Genomic DNA, 24,173 nt, shown 5'->3' with positions numbered 1-24,173 from the left:
GGGGTGAGAATGTCAAGAATGGGGGTGGAGTGGATATTGAGCCAGGATTTGGATGAGGAAAGCGATGTCAATTTCTTCAGCGAGAAGAGCTTCAGCAATGTCTGTGGCATGTTGTACTGCTGATCTGCAGTTGAGGAGCATGCAAGAGAGAGGACGGGGAGCCTCAATGATGGGGGAGTTAGGTAGATAGAGGAGTATTAAGCAAGAGGTCTAGGCGAGTGGACAGTTTTAGGGATTCTGTTAGTGCCAATAATAACAGGGATGGGGAGAGGAGCTGACTTCTGGCTCAAAGCGAGGTAAGGGTAATTGATCTCATCAGGATTCGGTAACGAAAAGGGTTGGCGATCCTGGTTGGGTCGACGTGCCTGATTCGTTGAAGGTCTGGAGGGCCGAGGGGTGCTCTGTGGGGCCAAAGGAGAGGAATTGAGTGGGGTGGGAGCAAGTCTACCCGGGGAGAAGGAGCACGGTGGCTTGGTCCTGTTGAGAAGGTCTTGTTGTAAGTATAGGAAACCAGCCGCAAGGGAGTTAATTTTCAGCTCAATTCTGTTCAGTTGCTGTGCTATAGAGCTGAAAAAGTTTAAGGTTTTAGGTAGGGGCCGAGGATGACTTGGGTCCATGGAGGGAGAGTGTGCAGGGGTCAGGAATTGGACGGAATCAGTGGGATTAGTAGAGGGGAGAGGTTGGGCCGGATTAGTAGTGCTCCCATTTAAGGAGTTCAGAGGAGGAGTAGAGGATCTGTTGTCCAATTGAGGGGGGAGAGAGCTTCTAGGTAGGACGTCAGAGTTCCGGGGAAAGTCAGCGGGCTTGGTGGTGGAGGCAGGTTGTGTATGTGAGTGTACGACGGCAAAAGGGGAATGTGCAGGGATAATAGGGGGGAACGTGTCTGCTGGATTGGTGACGACATTGGACATGGGGATGTCATGGGGGTTGTCAGTGAGGAAAGCGGTGGAGACCGGTTGTGCCTGTGGATGTGGGACATCAGAAGGGGAGTGTGTAGCGGTAGTAGGGGGGGAATGACCACTGGATTGAAGATGACGTTGGACAAGGGGAAGTAAGGGTTGGGGGAAAAGGGTCTGTGTTGGAGAAAGAGGTAGGCTGTGGGGGAGGGTTCAGATTATCAAGGGTCGAGCGGAGAGTGCCTGTGGGGATTTCAGTTGCGGGAGGGCAGAGGCTAGAGTCCGAGCTGTCAGGATCTAGATCGGTCTTGAGGTTTTTGTTAATTGTAAGATTGTTGTTCCTGGTGTGATCAGTTGATGTAATAATGGTGGGTGTTTGGCGACGTAGAGTAATGATAGGGGTAGTGTGATTGTAGTGAGTGATGGTGGAAGTCCATGAGTTTAAGAGAGGATCTTCAGGGCAGAGAGATTGAATCAGTTTGACGTTATTAGTGGGGGTGATGGGGGGTAGGGGAGATAGGGATTGACGGCTCAGTTGAGTTAATGAGGAGAGAAGTGTGGGGAAGTGGAGGTCAAAAGTGGTGAGGTGCAGGTCTGAGGCCTGTATGAGAATGTTTCCAGTTCTGTAGATGGAAATGGTAAGTTCTCCTTTGAAGGTCAGTGAGATGGTAGTGGAGATTTTTTGCACCATAGGGAATGATTACTGACTTGGCGACTTGAAGGTGAAGAGAGAAGGTAGTTTTCCATTTAGTTGTGTGCTTTGTGTAGAAAATGAAGTTTGTTTTCGTGTTGCCGTTGGTCGCTGTGTGGTAGTTATCTACAATGATTGTTTCTGGGTGTTGTTTTAGAGTACTATGCTTGAAGTTCTTTTTTGCATTACTGGTCATTTTGTCTGGGTAGTTAATGGACCAGGAGTTGGGTCCGTAGCGCACGAGAATCGAGTTCCAGGTGGGGTTAGGTGGGGGCATGGTTGAAAGGTAGAAATTCCGAGAAACAATCAGGACTCGAGTCGAAGAAGAAATGCAGAGTCACAGTCCGGGCTCAAGCAGCAGGCAAGGTGGAAGTTATCATACAATTATAAACAGTATATACAGTAAACTTTAAAGTGCCACATTAACTGCAGTATAAAACATTTATAGCAGTGTGTATCCTAAACTCACAAGAGGCCAGTCCCCACCTACCATGAAGAGTTGCCCCATCTTAACTGATCCGCAATCCTGTGTTTAAATGGATTAACCACATTAAATTGAGTTATGTTAAGACGGCCAGTATTCAGTAAGGTCTCATTCAGCAGTTAGGTTGAAGACTAGTGAAAAACTTCCCATGCCAAGATGGCCGCTACTCAAGGTTCGATTAGTCCTCTTTCTATTTCTATGAGGAAGGAACTGGTAAGGCCTCTTATATGTCATTCATTCAAAATACTTTATTCGGTATTAAAGATAAAAACCATAAAAGTTTCACAGCACAATACAACGATTTAAAAAAATACAGCGATTACTTAAAAATCCGATTACAGTACAATGAAGTTAAAATTTAGGCACCAATACCAAGTTATAAAACAAGTACAGGCCAAACGGGCAATGTGCAAAGTACAAATTCATGAGGCGAAAGGTGATAATACAGAATGTGACTATCAATGCTCCATACATAATCTAGATCGCAGGGCTGTTTTTAAAAAACCTGCCACAAAGGGGATACAGTCTGGTTTTAACAATTGTAAATAAAAAAGAGCAGGGCGAACCGGATTAAAATTCCGTTTCTTTAATAATGATGTTAAAAAATATCTACGGGGGACAATGTAAAAAGTGCAGAAAAACAAAAAGTGCAGCAGGTCCTGTGGAGACACTCCGTCGCAGCCACAGGGTGCTAGCACTTGTCCCCCGCAGCTCCCCTTTCGGACCGCTAAAAGCAAATAATAATAATCCAAACAAAACCTGATCAATAAGAACTGCTCATGGGTAGACAATGGCCACAGAAGGTATGGTTCCATGGTAGGGATTGTTTTTAGCATCACATATTTGCAAACACTTTGTTTCCCCAGTTCAATGTGATCTCTCGAACTTTTTGGTCATTGTAAAAGTCTTCTTAATGTAGCCCACATCCTCCATTGTGATGAGATCAGGTTTTAAAAATAAATCTGGCCGCCCTAACTCCTCAAAACAACTCTTTATATATTTCAACCACGGAATTCGTAGCATGAAATCCAGACTCAAGATGTCCCTTAAAATCTGGTGATTAAGGGCTAACTCATGATTCAGCCAACAGTTGAGCCAGAGCATCAAGGGGTGCAAAGCCAAGTTGTCACTGATGTATGGCAGCCCCACTTCTTCGTGGGCCACCAAATTGGAGGTACCCCTAGGTACTCCAAGGAAGCGTTTTAAAAAGTTATTCTCCGCCACCTGTTTGGCATTAGTGGTGGTGTAGCCCCATAGACCACTCCCACAGCTCGCAATTGCCACACTTTTCGCTTGGTATAACTTCAACATTGCCGCCAAGGGACGCTTACCCATTTTGGTGGCAAAGTTGAAGATTGCTGTGTTGGCCCGTGTAACCTCCCGTTTAGTGTTCTGGATAAGCGCCCCCCAGTTTGTCATCCATCAGGACACCCAAATAAGAAAATGTCATTGTCAGGGGCACCCTGTCAATGCCTACTTTAAAAGGGTGTACTTTCTTGGGGCGGGACCCGACCAACATAATATATGATTTGGAATTATTGATTGAAAGGTCACGATTCTCCATGAAACTCTGGAAGGAATCAAGCAGGGTCTGCAAACCCTTTGCGGGTCTAGCAATAAGTACTGCATCATCCGCGTAAAGCAGGACGGGCAGACCCCGACGACCCACGTAAGGAAAATCGGCCCCTGTTGATACCAACATCTTACGTAGGTCATTAATGTAAAGGTTGAATAAAAACGGGGCCAGGATGCAGCCCTGCCAAACGCCCCGCTCTATATTAAAATACCTGGAGACCCGAAGGTCGTTGGCGTATCTAACATTTGCCCTGGTATCCCTGTGCAGGTCCTCGAGAAATCCAACCAAGTTATCCTCTACCCCCATGGCCCTCATGGATTGCCACATTTTCCCCCGATTGACACAGTCAAAAGCGGAGGTTAAATCCATGAAGGCCATGTAAAGGGTGCCCTGACGGGCAATTGTATATTTACCCTGGATCAAATATAAGTTAAGGCATTGGGATATGGTGGAATGCCTCGAGCGGAACCCATACTGGATGTCTGAAATTATCGCATTATGCTCCGCCCAGGAGGCTAATCTTCTCAGTATTACCCCACCAACAACCTTCACCACAGAATTGGTCTGTAGCACAAAGTGCTATTTCGGTCCCCCTTCTTGAAAACCGGCACAATCGTGGACGTACACCAGGACTCTGGACACCCGACCATGGCCGCAGCGTTAATCATGGCCACCAGTACCGGGGCCCAAAACTGGGGGTTGGACTTAAAGAGGTCCGGCAGTATACCATCCGATCCTGGCGCTTTATTGCTAGATAGTTCTCAGATGCCCAACTCCACCTCCTTCTGCTCGAATAGTATCGGAGCAGATACAATTCCCCTATCTCTGGGTCTTTCACCCTTAAAAATAGAAGTAAAATGTGCCACCCAATCGCTCTCAGTTATGTTAGTACCCATTTCTCCCTCCCGTGACTTCTCAAAAAGGGGGTGATTAATAATACCCCAAAATCTGGAACTGCTAGCTAAGTTACTGGGCTTTAGTAATTCACGCCAGATTTCCTTCTTCAATTCTCTCTTTCTCGAGTCCAGGGCCTGCTTATATAAGCGGCGTCGGGCACTAATCATGGATTGGTCTCTTAGTGTGATTTTTAAGGCTTCTTTTAAGAGTCTAGCAACCTTAGAACAAGAAGCATCGAACCACCTAAGTTCGCAGGGCAGGGGTTTATGGTGAGGAGCACTTAACAAGGTCCCTACTTTAAAAGTAATATCATCAAAGGCCCTAAGGACACCCCCGGGACAAGTATCAGGGGATATGCAGGATGCAATCTCAGCAGCACATATAGTTTTCACCTCGCTATAAAATAAATCTGGGGCGATCTGTGTCCACTTTATTCTACGCCTACCGTCAGGAGGTCTCATTCTGCTCACTACCGAGATCCTGTCTTGGCTCAACAACAACCCCCCTCCCAGGAATACACACAGGGTTATGATCACTGAAGGCGCTTTCAATAATTGCAAACCTTAATAAATGACTATGTAGACCACCGGAGATCAATATGTGGTCAATGAAGGAGCCCTTATACCGGCCTATAAATGAAGGTACACATTGTTTGCTATGCGGGTGTGAAACTGTCATTGCTGAAATCAGGTTAAAAGAGTCGAGCAAACTGCTCAGGGCATCCCCCTGTGCCGTATGCTCAAAATGAAAACCCCGCATCTTTGCACACCCCAGCTCCTCCATACAAACAATTGCTGGATCACCCCATGGGTAGATATCAAAATCTCCCATTACCATAAGGTTATTTGCAACAGAGCAACGCATCCTCCTTTAGAGAATGCGTAGCTGGGCAATTTTACACCCCCACTCTGGAGCCATGGAATTATAAAAAATGTATAATTCCCAACTTGTTCCTCCCCTTTTTCAAAATGATTTCTTGTACATTTTTATTAGAGAAGGGGACTAGCTGGATCTTGCAAGGTACTGCCAATGCTATAAATATAACTAAGCCACCGCTGGCTCTACCATGTGCTGATGGTGTTGCTGGGATGTAAAAAGCTTTATAACCTTCCAGAAATAGACTACAATCAACCAGCCAGGTCTCCTGCAAACAAATCACGGAAAACTGCCTGATAAACTGTAGCCAAATCGGGTCCCCAAATTTCCCAGCTAAGCCTGCGATAATCCATGATACGGCGTTGTAAAGGTCCTGATTAGGTTGAATTCCCTGGGTTCCTACTAATACAGAGGCCTTGCTCCGGGGGCTGAACCTCTCCAGACCTTCCTCGCCCCTTGACACAATGTCTAGTGTAGTTATACATGATTCCTCAGGCCTTTGTGTTAATGCTCCTGCTGAAGGGGACCTCGACAATAGTCAATCACACTCTTCCAGCCTGGAAAGGGCTGAAAACCTGTTAGAGAGTTCCAGCCGGGGAACTGACTGTTGCTCATCATGACGCCCTGAAGCTCCCAATTGAAATAAAGAGCCCATCCCCAACGCCCCAGTAGATCTTGAAACCCTGCCGTCAAGTGGCATAATTGAGTTCATCCGGCCTCTAGGAACGACCTTGTAGAAGAAGCCTAATGAGAGGGCTTTTATACCAAAGTCGCTGTAAGAAGAGTTAAGATAGACCTCCTGGAGGATTCTATTCACGAGGTAGCTACAATTAAAATTCACAATAATACAATCGCCCCCTGCGTTTTTCCGCAAACTCCCTATCCACCCAACTTGGCGCACCATTAAGATGTTATGTTCTACCATGGGTCCCAATGATGTATTACAAGATAACCAATGGGTCACCTTATTTCTAAGTTGGAGAAAGTTTTCCTGAGATCCACGGTGGAGTAGCGGGACATTTGTCAGAATCACTACAAGGGGCGTAGATTGTGGTGGGAGGTCAACCACTGCTGGATTCTGAGTTCCAGGAGTGGGGGCAGACGTCCGGGGTCCCTGATGGTCAGCTATTGTCCTTCCTATCCTCTGCGGAGCCTGGCCCTGCCCGATGTTTAATTGGGCCCAAATGCTATCAGGTTCCTTACTCACAGCATCAGCATCCCCGCCTAGATCTTTTGTGGCCACATTTGCACTACATATCTGGGTGCTGGGTGTAGGTTGGAGGGCTGTCACTGCTGCGGGTGGTGGGGTAAGACGTGACGTTGTGGTGACTACATTTGGGATCGTAAGTACAGAATTAGGGATAGGTGTAGGTGTAAATGGTGAGAACTTATTTAAATCTGCCCGAGTTTTCTCAAGAAGGTCCAATTTACCCACAATGGGACTCAGCCTTTCATCCAGCATGCAACTCATTATGGTTTTAAATGCTTCCAACGTGTCCTGGTTAGCTGTTTTTTCCAGTTGACCAGCAACTACCTTATTTTTGATCACAGATTTAAGGGGTGCATTCGGTTTCATTTTTTTGACCTGCCTGACTATTGGTTTAGACTTCCTTTTAATGCTCCCACTTGGCCTCGGGACCTCATTAATATTTCCTATTGGGCCTGCATTGCAGGAGGCTAACCGGGACACCTGATGCACATTGCCATCATGCTCCACCAATTCCAATGGCGGTTCTAAGCCCCCGCTCACCTTATTCGCTATGATTACAGTTGGGGCGAGTACTCTGTGACGAGGGGAACCCTGCAGAAGAGATGCGTCTCCATTCAACTGGGAATTATCACCCAGTCCAGAAGATGATAGGGACTCAATGGGTTGGTAATAGTTTTCCTGGTTACTAAGTTGGTCCCACCCATCTGCAATAGTGCACCTCTAACAGGGGATCTGGACAAATGCCTGTTAATCAGTTCAATTTCCCTATCAATCACAGAGGCGGCTCTTATCAAGAAATCGTCCATGGTTGTGACATTGGCCCTAGTAGCAACCCGCATCCCCTCCTGACAGACATGAGCCTTCCTTCTCCCCATGATGAGCAATCAAAATATACACCCCGCACCCACTGAAAACACCCCAACACTCGTATAGTACCTGGCCCCCTGGGATGTAGCAGAGGCACCACTAAAAAAATAAAAAAATAGCCCACAGTACAATTCAGCAAACAACCCTCAAGATGGATCGGCTACACAATAGTCCAGTCAAAGTCAAAAAGTCAAAGTCAAAAAGTACTTTATTCGGTTAAAAGATAATAACCATAAAAGTTCACAACATGATTTACAATTTACACAGGGAAATTTTTAAAAGAACCATTTCATTATATTTCATTAAAATCAATTGTTTTCCGCAATTTAAAAACAAGTTTAAAAAACCTAATACTACATCAACAGTTAAAACAGTGTCCATTCTCTGAAGTTCTAAAAATGCTGGGCGGCAACTATTTAGATTCATTTCTTTAAGAATTGGGATAAGGAATTTTCTACGAGGTAAAATGTAAAATTTACAGAAAAATAAAATATGAATATCAGATTGGGACGATAAATCATCACATGAACACATAGGCACATTTTGAGACCATGAATTCATTACTGGGAAGGACAAGAGTCTAAAAACAATATTTAGTCTAAAACGGGTCAAGAGAAATCGTTCATAGTTAGACATCGGTAGCGTTAAATACGGCTGTATCTTATCACCAGTTATTACTAGGAGATGCGAGGTAACAGTCTTTTTTTTCATTTCATCACGCCTTCTCCTCTCCTCTAGGTATTCCATGCATTGCTTACTCAACACTTTCCTAGATATGTGAACCATAGTGAGTGGATCGTCATAATATTGTTGGCAACCAATTTCAACAAGGAAACGTTTTACGTACTCTAGCCACTCGAACCTACCCACATTTTCCAACTTTAACATATCCTGGAGCATAGCCCGGTTCATAGCACACTCATTCATTGTCCACACCCTGTGCCACAAAAGGATGGGTTGTGTGCTAATTATGTCCGATATATGAGGTTGTCCTAGCTCAGTGTGGCAGATATAAGTCACCACACTTTGTGGTACTGCTAGCACATCCCTCATAAACTTGTTTTCGGCTTTTTGGATTGAGTTTATGTTCGCATATCCCCATAGGCCCGAGCCATACAAAGCTACCGATCTACACGTGGCATTATATATAGTTAAAGTTTCTCTTATCGGCTTTTTACCCAACTTTTTTATAAAATTCTTTAAGGCCATTATTGTTTTTAAGAACAAGAGCGTTCTTGCCTTGACTGCACTTGCCCAACCCCCCAAATTCATGGACAAAATGCCAAGATAAGGGAAAGAAGTGTTTTTTTCCAAGGGAATATTTTTTATATACATTCTTCTCATTTGCTTTCCAGTTCTTTTACCACAGTTCATGGAGAAGGTTTTACTACAGTTTATTTTCAAGTCCAAACTCATCATGAACTTTTCAAAGGCTATTATCAACTTTTGGAGGGCCAAGGGGACTGAGCCATCAGGACTGCATCATCCGCATACAAGAGTGCAGGGATAGGCCTCTGGCCAACCCTAGGCACATCCCTGCACCCCTGAAGCAGACGACACTCAAGTCCATTAATGTAGACCTGAAATAAAAAGGGAGCCAGGACACACCCCTGGCTTACTCCTCTTTCAACACCAAAATTTCTGGTACATTCGCCCCCCTTTCCATAGCGAACCGAAGCCGTAGCTCCCGCATATAATTCTCTTAGAAAGCAAATGATTGAGGGTTCCACACCCAAATCTTTTAAAATTTCCCACAGTTTCGCATGCGACACACAGTCGAATGCTGACGTAAGGTCAACAAACGTAAGATACAAGCATTCGCCCTTTACCCTTATGAATTTTTGTTGGACAATCATTAAATTTAAACATTGTTCTATTGTCCCTATGCCCTTCTGAAATCCAAACTGTAGATCACTCATTATCTCATTCTATTCAGCCCAGCTTTGGAGTCTTGCCAGGATGATTCTGCCAAGGATTTTTATGGAGGAGTCCAAGAGGGAGATTGGTCTATAGCAGGCACAATCTTGCCTATCTCCCTTCTTGTATATCGGTACAATGACTGAAGTAAACCAAGACGGGTTCAGCCCCCTTGCTAGTGCTGCATTAAAAAGTTGTACTAGCATAGGGCCCCAGATCTCACAGTTGGCTTTACATAGGTCTGCTGGGATCCCGTCAGGACCTGCGGCCTTGCCTCCTTTAGTTGCTTTCAGGCCCAACATAACTTCCTCCAATGTTACCACCAGTTTCTCAACCCTTGGCACTATATTGTCCATTTTAGTTGGGCCTATTATAGGACTGTCATCTTGGCACCTATAAAGGTTAGAAACATGTTTCACCCAGTCCTCCTCAGCAATAGCAATCTCTATTCGTGCTTTGTAATTGTCATAAAGAAGAGGGGCATTTACGGCCCTCCAAAAAGCAGATACATCATTTGACTGTGATGCTGCGCATAACGCTTCTAGGGCCTCCTTCTTTATAACATCTTTCCTTTTCTTTAGGGCCTCATTATATATTTTCCTAAGGGCTCTTATTTGTAGGGGATCTCGGGGGGTGCTATGAATAGCATGTTTCAAGTCAGTTAGTGCCCTTGTACATACTTTATCAAACCAACTTTTATTACCCTTCACCTTATTTTTTGCCTCCACCCACAAGCAGTTTCTGATTTTGGAAGCTATAATGTTGAAATGTTTTATAATCTGTTCATTGTTAGACTGCTCATTCAAGCATATTGCAAAGCTTTCCGAGCAGGCATTAAACAATTTTTCTAGGAGCATTTCTGGAACCACCTTTCCCCAATTTAGGGTATACCCATTTTGTCTCCCGAGGACTACATCTGGAACTATACATGGAGGGTGGATGTCGTCATGCTGCTCCAGGAATGGGTTTTCAACCTACATTATTTGGGGCAGATGGTCACTTAAAGGTACCTCCATAATCTTTAGCCCCTTGATATTATGACTATAGCTATTTGAAGAAATAATAAAATCAATTGTGGTTAGAGCTCCTCTACCTATAAATGTGGGGGCAAAAGAGCTTGGTTTTTGGGCAATTTCATTAGCATAACCCATATTGTACATAAACAGTATTTCGTTTAAACCATCCCCCAACAAAGAGTGATCAAAGTGCGTTAAGTTGATATCCTGTTCTAGCATTAGGCCACAGATGCCCTGTTTGCCCTTTTACAGAGTGGACAATTAAAATCCCCCCCCCATAAGATTGTTACTTCCCTGTCCTTTTTATCAATTTCATGTTGTATATCTTCCCTCAGAATTGTTAAAGTGCTGAGGGTTTCGTTTTTAGGGATATTATTATAAAAGTTTATCAAGACCAAGTTAATTCCCTTATTATTTAACCTGATAACTTGATAATAACTGGATTTAGACATAAAATGTGCCTGCTCATACTTGAGCCGATTCGAGAGGAACGTAATTAAACCAGCCTTTGCTCTCCCACATTGCCCTCCAATGGCCAGAGTAAAAAAGGTTCTATACCCATTTAAGAATACTGGATCAGTGGTCCAGGTTTCTTGTAGAGCCAGAATATCTGATCCATTTATGACGCTTTCCCATGTTGGGTTACTAATTTTCTGCCTCAATCCTGCCACATTCCAGAATAAAAATGTACAGGATTTTTTATTCTCTTTTACTGGGCGGTCACCCACTGGTACATTACTCAGATCCCTGCGTCCTATCGAGTGGCATACTATTCTGCGCTTCCCCTCCTCTCTTAAGTCATGGTTACTGGATATCATGTAGTCCAGTCAAAGTTGATCTCCCCACATGTTTGTTACAGTCAATTGTGTGAGTTCTCGTATGTTCCAGCAAGTCCGGGAAATGCACAGCACACAGGAGCCAGGCCTATCATGGGCCGCACCTGTCCTGCATCGCACCCCCCCACCAGGCCAGAAGGGCCTCTTACCAACCACCCTTCTCCTCGTGTGGTATTATCTGCTCCTGTTACTGTTTCAGTGCCCCGAGTAGCGCGCCCTGTGCAGGGGGGACAGAGTCTGTATGTCCTGCACCCCTAAACGTGCTCAGTTTCCGCCTATATTTTATGCCAGTGCCCCCGCCGGTCCGCACGCTTCTTGTGACGCTCTAGTGTTTTGCGGGTCTCGGCTGAGCCCCGGAAACACTACCACACAATGTATCACCTTCTGGCCAGGCATGGCCAGAAGGCTATAAATAAATGGACGGAGGTTGCTCGTGGCTTCCGGTCCGACCCTGCAACCAAGCAAGTGTGTTGTCCCTCATTGTATGCATGTACATGTGCTTACCGGTAGGCCCCATGTGTAGCGACCTTCCACTCCCCTACACTGGCGACGGAGGCGGTGAAGACGATCCCACGATCGTAGTGCAACCCTGCTGGAGGAATAGCCGTCTCCCTGGGTGCGGTGACGGTGGTGCTCCGGCTCGGCAAGTGAGCCGTGGAGGCGGGAGGTCTGTTAGCGGGAGACGCAGGTACCGCTATAAATTATCACCTGCAAGCAGCGTGTGGAGAGCTGCGAGGAGGCCGGAGAACGGTGGTGCAGTGTGGCGAGAGACGCGGCAGTCTGCAGCTGCGCAGAGCGTAGGCCCGGCCGGCAGTTGGTGTGGTGCGCGCATGCGCAGTGATCGCAAGGCCTGCCCCATCGCTGGAAGTCGCAAGAAGAGGCCCCGATCAGGCAGTGTGCTGGTAGCAAGAAGGAAGAATTTCCTGTGGGAGGCTGAGAGACGACTCAAGCGTGTGGCCGTCTAGTGAAGAAATAAATAAAGCACAAGCACCTGCAATAAAAAATAAAAAATAAAAGACGAAGAGTATTATCCCCTAAAGAAACAAACGGCATGCTGAACAGTTAAGGGTTAGAGGCAGAATGAACAGATAAGGAAAGCCACACAGACATAACTCTGTGCCATGCATGAAGGATATAGGCACACGCACGAGGCCAACAGGAAGTGACTAGCAACGACACAGAACTGTTGCCCATCACACACCAGTTTGAACACGAGATATATCGGGTGCATCCCGGACAGCGGCAAGGATGTCAGTGACGCAAGATGGCGCAGCGACAGGAGGGGCTCAACAGGCAGCAGCCCCGGTGCCAGGAGCGGGGCAGGCAGGACTACAGGCTGTAGGTCTGGTAGCTCAACCATCACCACACTCCCAGATTAGCCCGATACCACCATTCAGTGCGCTGATTGATCCGGACACAGCAGCACCGAGATGGGCGGTGTGGCTGAGTAGGTTAAATAACTACTTCACAGCAACGGGGGAAAAGGACAATGAGGTGAAAAGATCCTTGCTGCTGCATTTTGGGGGTGATGAACTTTACAAATAATTCTCGCACCTACCGAATACTGGAGCGTCTACGGACTATAATGCTGCTGTTCAGGCGCTAAATGCACACTTTGACCCACAATTGAACCCCCATTATGAAAGATTCAAGTTCAGACAGTCCAGACAAAGGGAAGGGGAAACAATGGATGCTTTTCATGCGAGGCTAAGAGAGCTCATAAGCACGTGTCCGGATGATGATCAAACGAAGGAGGTAACAGCTCAGTTGACTCAAGGATGCAAGAGTAAACACCTAAGGACGCTGATACTAAGACAGCCTCGCATAACGCTAGACGAGATTTTAATGTTGGCCAGGTCTCATGAATTGTCGGATGCACGAGCCACGGCGATGGAGGCTGCCATAAACCCCTCAACAAGCACTGAAGTGACGTAAAAACAGAAAGGGTGGATGCCGTGCGGAGCGGCAATCGAGGAGGAAGAGGAAGATGGCCGACCAGAACACAGCGACGTGCGCAATGTGGCTCCTGCGAATATGAAGAGCACAACCAAGATGGCTGCCCTGCACGTGGCAAAACGTGTGACAAATGCGGAGGTTTCAACCACTTTGCCAGCGTCTGCAGGGGTGGTGCAAGAGGAAATTTCAGAGGACAAGGAACGGCAAGGAAAAAAGCACCGTCCAAAGCAGTCAGACATCTTGCCCTTGAAGACGTACGGGATACACACCCGTCGAGTGGGAATAGAACACCATCCCGCTACCCGCAGAGACTGGATGACTCGTCGACGGAAGATGAGGAAGAGTGCTACTATGTATCCTTTGTGAGCGAACTCAAAAGGAGGCGAAGGCCACAGCCAAAGTGCCAGATCCAAATCGATGGATCGACAGTCACAGGAGTTATAGATACTGGAGCCACGATCAATGTGATGGGCATTCAACACTACAAGGCGTTGTGGCCAAGACCGAAACTAGTACCATCAAAAGCTCGGATTCTCACATATGGCTGCAAGACGCCGCTACCTCTGAGAGGGAAGATGATCGTACAAGTAAAAGCCGAAGACCAGAAGCTAACGACCACTTTTCATGTAATCGACAGGGAGGCAGACTTGTTGGTTGGCAGCCACACAGCTGTGGACCTTAAGCTGATTGCTTTCGCCAATGCGGTTAAAGTGCTACACACAGAAGAATTACTTCAATTGTTCCCAACATTACTTCAAGGCTTAGGAACCATCAAGAGGCCGCCAGTCAAACTTCACATTGACAAGGCAATACAACCGACAGCGTTAAGACATAGGAGAATTCCATTTCATCTGAGGTCAGCAGTGGAAAAGGAATTGCTAACGCTGGAAGAACAGGGAGTGATAGAAAAAGTAACGGGACCGACACCATGGGTATCGCCGATGGTAATCGCAGAGAAACCCCAGCAGCCTGGCAAGATTCGAATATGCATCGACATGAGGATGCCCAATAAAGCGATCAAGAGGGAGAGGCATCTCACGCCCACGGTGGATGACATACTAACGGACCTCAACGGAGCGCAATGGTTCTCCAAATTAGACTTAAACGCCAGATACCATCAATTGAAGCTAGCAGAAGAGAGCCGCTATATCATGACGTTCTTGACGCACCTGGGATTAAGGAGGTATAAAAGACTAAACTTCGGCATAACTTCTGCAGCTGAGATCTTTCAGAACGCTATTAAAGAGATCCTGTCTGGATTGAGTGGAGTATTGAATGTCAGTGATGACATACTCATCCACGCCAAAACTAGCGAAGAACATCATAGGATACTAAAAGCTACGTTACGAAGACTAGCTGAGTTTGGAGTCACGCTGCACAAGGACAAATGTCAGTTTTTCAAACAATCCATAGAATTTTTCGGATAAGTCTTCGACTCGGAAGGAGTCAAAGTAGACCCTCGGAAATCAAACGCCATCAAGTGCGCTCCAGCCCCAACCACCGCGTCGGAAGTGAGGAGTTTCATGGGTATGGCGCAATACTGTGCCCGGTTCATCCCGCAACTTGCCACCATAGCCGAACCTTTGCGGAATCTAACGAAAAAAGAAACTCCCTGAAGATGGTCTCAACCAGAAGCCGAGGCGTTTAACAAAGTAAAGGCTGCGTTGTCAGACAGCACCACGATGGCATATTTTGATACGGCAAGACAGACTGAAATATTGGTGGATGCCAGTCCTGTTGGTTTGGGAGCGCTATTGACACAAGAATCGGAGCCTGGAGTGTGGGTTCCCCTGGCATTTGCGAGTAAGGCCCTCACTGCGACGGAGGCAAGGTATTCACAGATTGAGAGAGAGGCTTTGGCCGTGAAATGGGCCTGTAATCATTTCCATCTATACATCACCGGACAGCCGTTCAGAATGGTCACGGACCATCAGCCATTGATACCTTTATTCAAGGGTACAGCTCCCCACCCACCGCCGAGAATCGAGAGATGGGCCATTCAGGTCCAACATTACCAAATGTATCTAGTCTACAGACCTGTAGCAAAGAACCCGGCGTACTTTCTGTCTCGACACCCACAGGTGGAAGCGGGTGAGACTCAAGACCAGGAGTTACAGACCGAAGAATTTGTAGATAAGGCATCCCAACTGTCATGTCCGCGAGCACTATCAGCAGAAGATATTGTGGCCCAGTACGACAATGATGTTGTCGTGACAAGAGTAAGGACAGCGACGGACACTGGATCTTGGGAGAATTTCCTGCGCAATGTAAGTGACTGGAATGAAGCAGACCGAACTCGTCTGTCTCAGTTCTGGAGGGTGCACAACGAACTTAGTAGGGCAAACAACGGACTCATCCTTCGGGGGTCACGCATAGTGATTCCAAATACTCTCCAAGATCAAGCGACCACACTGGCTCATGAGGGTCACCAAGGCACAAGGAGGATGAAAGCTAGAATGAGGGAGAAGGTGTGGTTTCCTGACATGGATGAGAAAGTGGACAATGTAGTGAGAAACTGACGAGCATGCCAATTGACCAGTCTGCCGGATACCCCTGCACCCATCATCACGAAAGAGCAGTCTCCAGCACCCTGGGCATGGGTCAGCTTGGACTTTGGGAGTTTTCCTGATGGACGGGTAACCGTGGTGCTAGTAGACAGTTACACTAAATACCCGGTAGTTGAGGTGGCTCCATTCACCAGTTTTGTAAATGTCCAGCCGATCCTCAGCAAAATATTCGCGATGTTTGGTATCCCCCAGGTGGTCAAAACGAACAATGGCCCACGGTTTCAAGGAAGCGAGTTTAAAGAATTCATGCAAAAACTCGGGATAAAACATCGTCGAATCACACCCCAATGGCCCCAAGCCAATGGGGAAGCGGAAAGATTTATGAGAACTGTTAATAAAGCCCTGAGGATAGCAATGGTAAAAGGGGCTGATCCAGAGACAGCACTACAACTGTTTCTGAGGGAGTACAGAAGCACTCCTCACAGTACCACCCAACGATCCCCGTGGTCATTGATGTTTGCAGGACCCCGACATGACTTACTACCTACAGCAGAGAACTGGATGCTTGAACCATACACACCAGCCGCTGCTCAAGAGAGGAGGAGAAAGACGAATGAGAGAGCAAGTAAAAAGAGGAGAGCAAGGGACAAGAAATTAGTTCCTGGGGACACGGTGTTGGTACGAACACGCAGGCCGGGAGGGAAGTTTCGCACTCCCTATGAGGTTGAACCCTGGACAGTCAAGGCGACAAAAGGTACAGCCAGAACAGCACAAAAGAGTGGGGAGGAAATCTCCAGGAACATATCATGGTTCAAACGGATTCCTCCCACACCTGAAGAACCGACGACATGGGATGGGCCCATCTCTGTATTTGTCGACCAATCTGGCAGTGTTGAAGACCCGGCTGAGAATGGTGAGCATGTCAACACACCTCCAGCGTCAGTAGTGAGAGACTGTGATCCCGTGCCCCCAAGGGGGCGAAGCTTTCACAATCTCAGACCAAACCCCAGACCAAGTCGGAGATTGGCTGATTTTGCATGTTGACTTAATAGAGCAATTACGATAAAAGAAGAAGAACAAACACCAAGGTGGGAAGGGATGTGACGCTCTAGTGTTTCGCGGGTCTCGGCTGAGCCCCGGAAACACTACCACACAATGTATCACCTTCTGGCCAGGCGTGGCCAGAAGGCTATAAATAAATGGACGGAGGTTGCTCGTGGCTTCCGGTCCGACCCTGCAACCAAGCAAGTGTGTGGTCTCTCATTGTATGCATGTACATGTGCTTACCGGTAGGCCCCATGTGTAGTGACCTTCCACTCCCCTACACTTCTCACCAGCTGGGAGAGAGCACCGGCAGGCAACCACAGCGGGTGTCTACTTCTGGAGCTCCGACGCCGGGGCCTCCACCAGGCCTTCGTTGTCTGGGCCGTGCACAGGGATCACGCCCGAGTTCGGCACGGCACCTTCACTCACCAGCCTGCTCTCAGATCGACTTTGCCACCCGTCGTCAGCTGCTGTGTGTGCTCCGCGGCCACTCACCGCTCACCATCCGCACGGTCTGCTCCTCCCAGCAAGAGTTCTGTGTCTGTTTGGGCCCACGGGCCTGGCCCCCTTCACCGCGACCCGGGCCTGCGTGCTAGGAGCGTCGCTACGCTCGCGACCCTGAGCCCCTGACGCCGCCTGGCCGGAACTGCAACCTCGGCACCCAGCGTTGTGACCAGAACAAGCTGCCTCCCCTTCTATGTCTCTGATTCTTCCAAAGAGGGAGCTTTAAAATGGCTGAGCAAGGAAGAGACAGGGGAAAATAGTGCCTATCCAGAAGCCACCCATAGGGACAAAAATTCAGAACATCAAATAACAAACTACCTCTTCCTCCTCAAATATCCAAGGATCGGCTATTTATGTTGGCTAAAGTTTCATGAAATGGCGTGATCCTGCAATCGGTCGAGTTAACCCCAAAGTTGGAGAGCAGGGCGAGGCTGTCATGACATGCAAGGGGTGTTAATCATGTGCCCATAGCCAAGGATAGATATTGGCAGCAAACCCAGAGACCAACAAAGATGTCTTGCCTCACTATGACCTGCTGCCCTTTCCCTGGATCGTGTGCTAGCAGTGTTTGTGCTGCCATACGTCGTTGCGCCTCCTCCTTCATGATGCTCTAATTAACAACATGTGACCAAAAGCAGGCAATCCTTTTGTAAGTCTTTGCTTTGGCAGAGGTTTTTAGGATTGTGCAGTTGTAAGATTAAGCACCTTTTTGTCACTCTCACGCGTTGTTTCTGTTCATGTATACACTGCAACCCCTCCAATAATGGAGTTTCCAGATGCCGCCCATTTGTTGAGTGATGCACGTCTGTAAGAAGCCGGGGACTCTTCCAGGTCTCCAGATTGAGACCCGTAGTGTTTAGCTACAGTAAGCACTATTGTGACAATTGCCTCAGTCCCAGTCCTAGTGGCTATCTCACATGCAGCTCCTGCCCTTCCACAGCCCACCAAGACACCCCCCCCCGAAAAATTGCACCCTAGTGAGTTGGCGCGTGTAACCACGCCAGTCCGAGAATACACCCTCGGGTTGGGTTTACCTCTGGGACGCTGCTCCGGGTTAGTGCACCAGAATATCTCCGATGCGTCTCTGATCCTCGTAGTGAAGTTCGGCGGCCGGCAGAAATCCCTCTGTAAACTTTCTATTGCGGACAAGGCTCCTCCTGGGAGATCCGTCCGTTGTCTGTTGGCGCGTTAAGGCCGGTAGAGCCACAGCCGGCAGTAAGTAACAACGTCGATTCAAAAATCACAGCGCGCTCTCAGTTGCAGTTTAAACAGCAGAAGTTTTATTCCAATGTTACGCGTTTCGAGAGTAAACTCTCTTGATCACACATTGGGCGTTTGTGACTTGGTGCTATACATACTTGCCGGTACTTAGTATAGAAAGGGAACTTGCACACATAAGTCTTTCACGTTCTGCAACTCAATGGAAGCCATATTTGAATATGTAGTACTGCGCAAAACAGCAATGTTATCTTCACATATCACTGCAATTTAACACTGTCTAATCAATATACATAGACATTCTCCATAATATTCAAAGTATGTAACGTAATATATATATATATATATATATATATATATATATATATATTCTTTTTTTTTCTTTAGGTCTGCTTTACAAATGTACATATTACTTATGGTTATATTATTCTATGCTTAACATGTATATAGGTCACTGCATAGTTTTCATATAAGTTATTTGATTATATGCTTATGGTTCTCCTCTTATTTATCTATCGCAATATATAAATGTTATTATAAATATTTAGCTACAATTGCTTCACTATTAAATCATTGAAAAAAACACACAAATAAATCATCTTAAAGTTCAGTGACACTTGAAAGTCTGAGTTTATTAAATACAACTTAAATCTTTTTATAGTACCTTCTTTATACACATATACCTTGCATGTACTTATGTATCTATATATTGATTACTTTACTCCTACTGTAAAAACAAAAAAATACATTTTAGTCTGTTCAATGCACTACCCTATGCTTTACCCTATACTTCTCTCAATATATCCTCTATCTTCACACTCTGACTCATCCCAAACCTCGTTCTACTACTATGGTTTCCAGAATAACCCTTTCTAGAATCGTCCATCCTCCATCCCTCCTTTCATCATTCCAAACATCATTTTACTACTATTCTCCAAAACAACCCTTTCTAAATGTCCTCCCTCATGCATCCCTCTTTACTCATCTGAGACCTCATTTTACTACTACCATCTCCCTAATTCATTTCTAAAGACTCTTTCCTCCTCCATCTTTCCTTTACTCATCCCAGACTTCTTCCTACTACTATGATATCCCAATAAATATGTTCTAGACTTTTCCCTCTTCTATGCCTCCAATAACCTTTTCAATCCAGCTACCAGACTCACATGTCCACTGCTCAAATCAATTCATATTTCCCTATATTAATTCACCACTATTCCTTTCTGGGTATCGGAGTGGAGTGCTACTTGCTGAAAAGTGCTTTGATGCCTCGTCTGGGGTAATAGGCGCTATATAAATACAATTACAATTGACCTTATCTAGTCCTGGACTGGATGACTAGATTTGTGCCCCATGCCAACCCGCTGATACAGTCCAGCCATGTAGGTTACATATGCCCTGTATTTCATGCCAGAGCCCAGCCTGTCTGAAGTTGAATGTCTGTCCCTCTACTGGACCCACGAGCCCGTCCAGATGTAGAGTTGAAAGTCCCTGTTCTGGTCCCCTGAGCCATTCTAAGTGCTGAGATGAATGTTGCTATATCAGTGCCCAGAGCGCATGCTGTTCTGTAAGTGAATGGCCTTGTCTATGCACTCGTCCCCTGAACCACCCTGTTCTTATGCCAGTCACTCATCCTATCCAGCTGTATTGGTAGCCGCAGCCTGTGTAGGTAAGAGCGGTGGGGCTGGTTGGGGGGGTGGTATTTAACAGACGACCATGAGGGGAAATTAAATAATTAATTAATTTTCCTTTGCCGTCGCCTGTTGAAATCTCCCCCCACCTGGACCCGGACCCACCTCTCATACATGCACGGTATGAGTGAATGGTCTAGTCCCAGTCCATTGAGCCCATGGCCCTGTTCTGTACCAGTCTCCTGACCGAGGCTGTCTTCCTGTATCACACATATCAGAGCTGTGAATGCTCAGCCTCGGTGCCTCTAAGGCAGAGCATGTCCTCTCCGTGCCATTTACTTCTCTGAGCAAGAGTCGCTTTGCATTTGAACCTCACACCACGGGTCTCGAGAACCAGAGCTGCATGTGAGAGAGCAGAGAACAGGCGCAGCGCCTTCCCAATGAGCTCCAGGCAGGCCGAGAACAGAGCTCGTGCCCCTGGCCTTCACTGCATTAAGCACATACTGGTTACAAGGCTGCACGACGTGCCTTCAAACTAGCAAGGCAGCAACCTTGAGCTGTCGCTGATAGAGTCGGAAGAAAGAAATACACTCCTAATATGCCACTCTCTTGGCACAGCGAACGAAGTCCGACACAATAAATTCTGGGAGCTTTGTAGAATATCTTTTTGTGGCAAATCTTGGGTGTGTTCAACATTGTGCGATGCGAGGCTATGACTTTTGTTAGATTTCCCTTTTTCCTTTCCTCTCTTTCTCTCTCATATGCATGCATAATAACCTAAACTTGAGGGCGACCGGACGTAATCTTCAACGAGGACTGTATTTGCTATTGTAAATCGAGGTCAACATAGATACTGATTTGTTTGTACAGACATCCCAACAAACAGTTTCATGCTATTGCATTTTTTTAAAGCACCCCATGAGTATATTTACAAGTGAAGTGGCGGAGCGTGATGTTAGCCTTGTTGGCCCAACGCCACGCTCCACCACTTCTGAAACGCAGGGATGTGCGATATTTACAAGAATACGGTGCAGCCCTGTGTTTCCCCCTGCCTGGCGCGAATTACAGCTGCTTAGCTCCAGCGGAGACACTCTTGCACCATAGTGCAAGGCTGCCTGTGTTGAAGGGAAGGATTGTTTATGTGCAGGAAGGCTTTACTTCCTGCACATAAATAATCTGAAATGGTGATTTGTAACTTTTGTGTGCTGCTTTGTGCAACACACATAAAAGTTGCAACTCATCAATTTTTTTTAAATGATTGTTTATGTGCCGGAACGGACACCTACCTGCACATATACAATCAATGGCCTTTTGTTGTTTTGAAGTGTGCTGCACAATGAAGCACACATATAAACAGCAAAAACGAGGAGAAATAACATTTTTCTCCTTGTTTCGCCAGGGTAAGACCAGGTTTTTCCTGGTCTTAATTTTGGCGCCGCACCATATTTACGCCACCCTTGTAAATATGGGGAAGCATAAAATCAATGGGTGAGACGGTAAAACGCCCATCATAACATCCATTGCCTGCCACTTTCACGCTGAGTATAGCTTGAAAGGGTGCCTTATTCACAAAGAAAAGCTGCCTTATTCACAAAGTGGCGTTAAGCCTTGCTAAGTGACTTAACGCCAGCTTGTGAATATGGTGAAGCCCCTATCCTCACAAGTATGTCCCCGAAAATTACGTTCCTGTGGCGATAGGGGCTTGTAAATATGCCCCTCATGCTATGCACCCAAACCCGATACAGGGATTTCCTTTGTAGTTGCATCTAGTCTAATAGGGACCACTTGTGAGTTGTAGGGTGCATGGGTACTGGAATTTCTGGTTTTGGAATCACTGATTCCAGTGGCGTAGCGAAACTTGAGCCCCCTGCAAAGTACATGTCGGGGCTCCCCACAATCCGGACCCAGTAAAGAACTGTAGGCCGCAGCCTGTGCACAGTGCCGTAGGGCCCCCCTGGAGCTCCAACGCCATCCCCCTGCACCACGGGGATGGGGGGGCTATTGTTACGCCACTGACTGATTCCAGACAGTGGTGACACCCCTGCACTGGGCAGTTAGTTATACCTTATTGTCTTCAGAATATTAAATAATCACAGACTACGAATTACTGTAACCTCAGCTTTTTCTAAGTACTCATCCACACCTATTTCAGCTCTAATTTTCGCATGAGGTAAATTGGAAATTTGGGACATAGACGGAAGGTGAGGAGGATGTCAGTGGGGAATGAAGACTACGAGTCAGCAAAAGTGGTTCCCAATCTGCATGACATTTTACTCGACAGCTTTTCCAGGCGGTGAAATTGCGCCCAGGGATCCTGACGGGCAACCATCCCATCCTCACCCCTCAACCTACGCTTTTTGCTTCCTGGTCTTTCAAATTTGGTAAAACTATGTTTTATGTTAACGACACAACATGTTTCAGAATGCAAAAAGCAGTCGGCTAAAAAGAGGGGTCTCTTGGAAGCTGCACGCACCCCCCACGGTATGTAGCACCACCTCACCTACCTACTCAGCGTGATAAAAGTATACACATCACTTCCGCACTGCATGTACTGGTACTACAGGCAGGCGCCGGTTGTTGCCTTATGTGTCAGCCTTCTCTGTGGCCCAGTGACTGCCTCGCGCCCACAGTGCTGAAGACAATGCAGGCTGCCCTGCAGCAGCGCGTGCAAAGTGCTGGGCAGCACAAGGCGCGTGGCCCGCGGGCGTACGTTCAGCACCTTTAAAGCACAGCACAGGGGGAGGCCCGGGGTTTGTGAGACTCAGGAAAGGACTTTTGTTTCCGTGGCATGAATGATTACAAGCTGTATGTTTAGCTCTCTGATTACCTCCAATTAGTACAATTAAACTGTCAAATTATTTCAGGCAAGAGGAAAGAACAACTGAACTGAAGCGTGGGTCCCTGATCTCTTTCCTCTCTTTTTTTCCCTAGCGGGAGAGGTTGAAAAATGTGGAGCGGATCTGCTGCCTGCTACGGAAGGTTAGTCTGACTCTGCGTTTGTCTCACAGTCCGCGTCTCCTTCACTTCTTTGTTTATTTGTCGGTCCGCACTCTCCACCCCCCCCCCCCCGCCCCCCCATCTCAAACGTCACACTTCTCTCTTATCCACTGCTTCCTTTCTCTTCTACCTTTGCCCTATCTTCATAATTCCCCGTCTTTCCCTCGCCCGCTCTCTTTTCCTGGATAACCAGATTTTTTTCTTTCTGTTTTAGAATTGTCCCCCACCCTCTCCTCCTTCTTTGCTTCACCTCTGCTTCTCCCCCTTCCTGCCTGCCTGTCCACTCTATATCTCCTCCATTGCATGCACATTACCCCAGTCTAGCTCTCCTCCACCCTCGACAGTAGGGTTTAACAAAATATTGGTGGAGGCCAGGTCATATGAGCAGATACACATATCGGGTTTATGGGGGTGGGGGTGGATGTGAGCAATCATGTTACCTCAGGAGACATTTAGACAAAAGATTTGAACCAATAATAGATTTGTGTTGAACACCAATTTAGAAATGACAGACTGATGGTTCCTGAATAATTCATTACAAAATGGGGTGTGTGTGTGGCTAATTATCCGATTCTTTTTCAGCGGAGTAAAATAGCGCAGCGATTGAAGTGCAAACTGGTGGTGTAGAAGTAAAAGCATGCGCAAATATATTATGCTTGAGACAATATGACTGCTATAATATTAATGTGTAATTTAGTAACAATCTGTAAAACTCACTGTTCTGTTTCATATTTGTCCGCTCAGATGTAAATGCCTCCAATTTCTTCGGCAGCCTCCTGCTCCATTTCTTACCCCTTCCGTTTATTTCACCTCTCTCTACTTTCTAAACCTCCCCACCCCCACTCAGAGTTTCATCCTATGTTATGCCCCCCTCCCGTCCTCTCCTCTCTCGTTCTGCTGACCACCCTCACTTTCTTATTTTGTTCTCTCCCTTCTTTATGATTCTGCTCTCCCGCCATGAACAAGTGGCGCACACTTGACATGATTGCATGTGATGGCAACCCTCGAGCTGCCCCCAGAGAGTAGTCCAGTGGGTGTCAAGGACAAAGA

At 46.7% G+C, this 24,173-nt stretch overlaps 1 protein-coding gene across 1 annotated transcript in view; it reads left to right on the top strand.

The window, feature by feature from the left end:
• CNIH2 (cornichon family AMPA receptor auxiliary protein 2) overlaps positions 1-24,173 on the top strand; it is a 924,655-nt gene that overhangs the window by 559,623 nt on the left and 340,859 nt on the right. The window contains exon 3 of the mRNA XM_078660749.1: positions 23,058-23,105. Within this exon, the coding sequence (XP_078516875.1) occupies positions 23,058-23,105 (48 nt within the window). The remainder of the gene's footprint in view (positions 1-23,057; positions 23,106-24,173) is intronic.

This window comes from Lissotriton helveticus, chromosome 9 (genome assembly GCF_964261635.1).
Source record: "Lissotriton helveticus chromosome 9, aLisHel1.1, whole genome shotgun sequence".
Lineage (NCBI taxonomy): Eukaryota > Metazoa > Chordata > Amphibia > Caudata > Salamandridae > Lissotriton > Lissotriton helveticus.
This window is presented reverse-complemented; position numbering and strand designations above follow the sequence as displayed.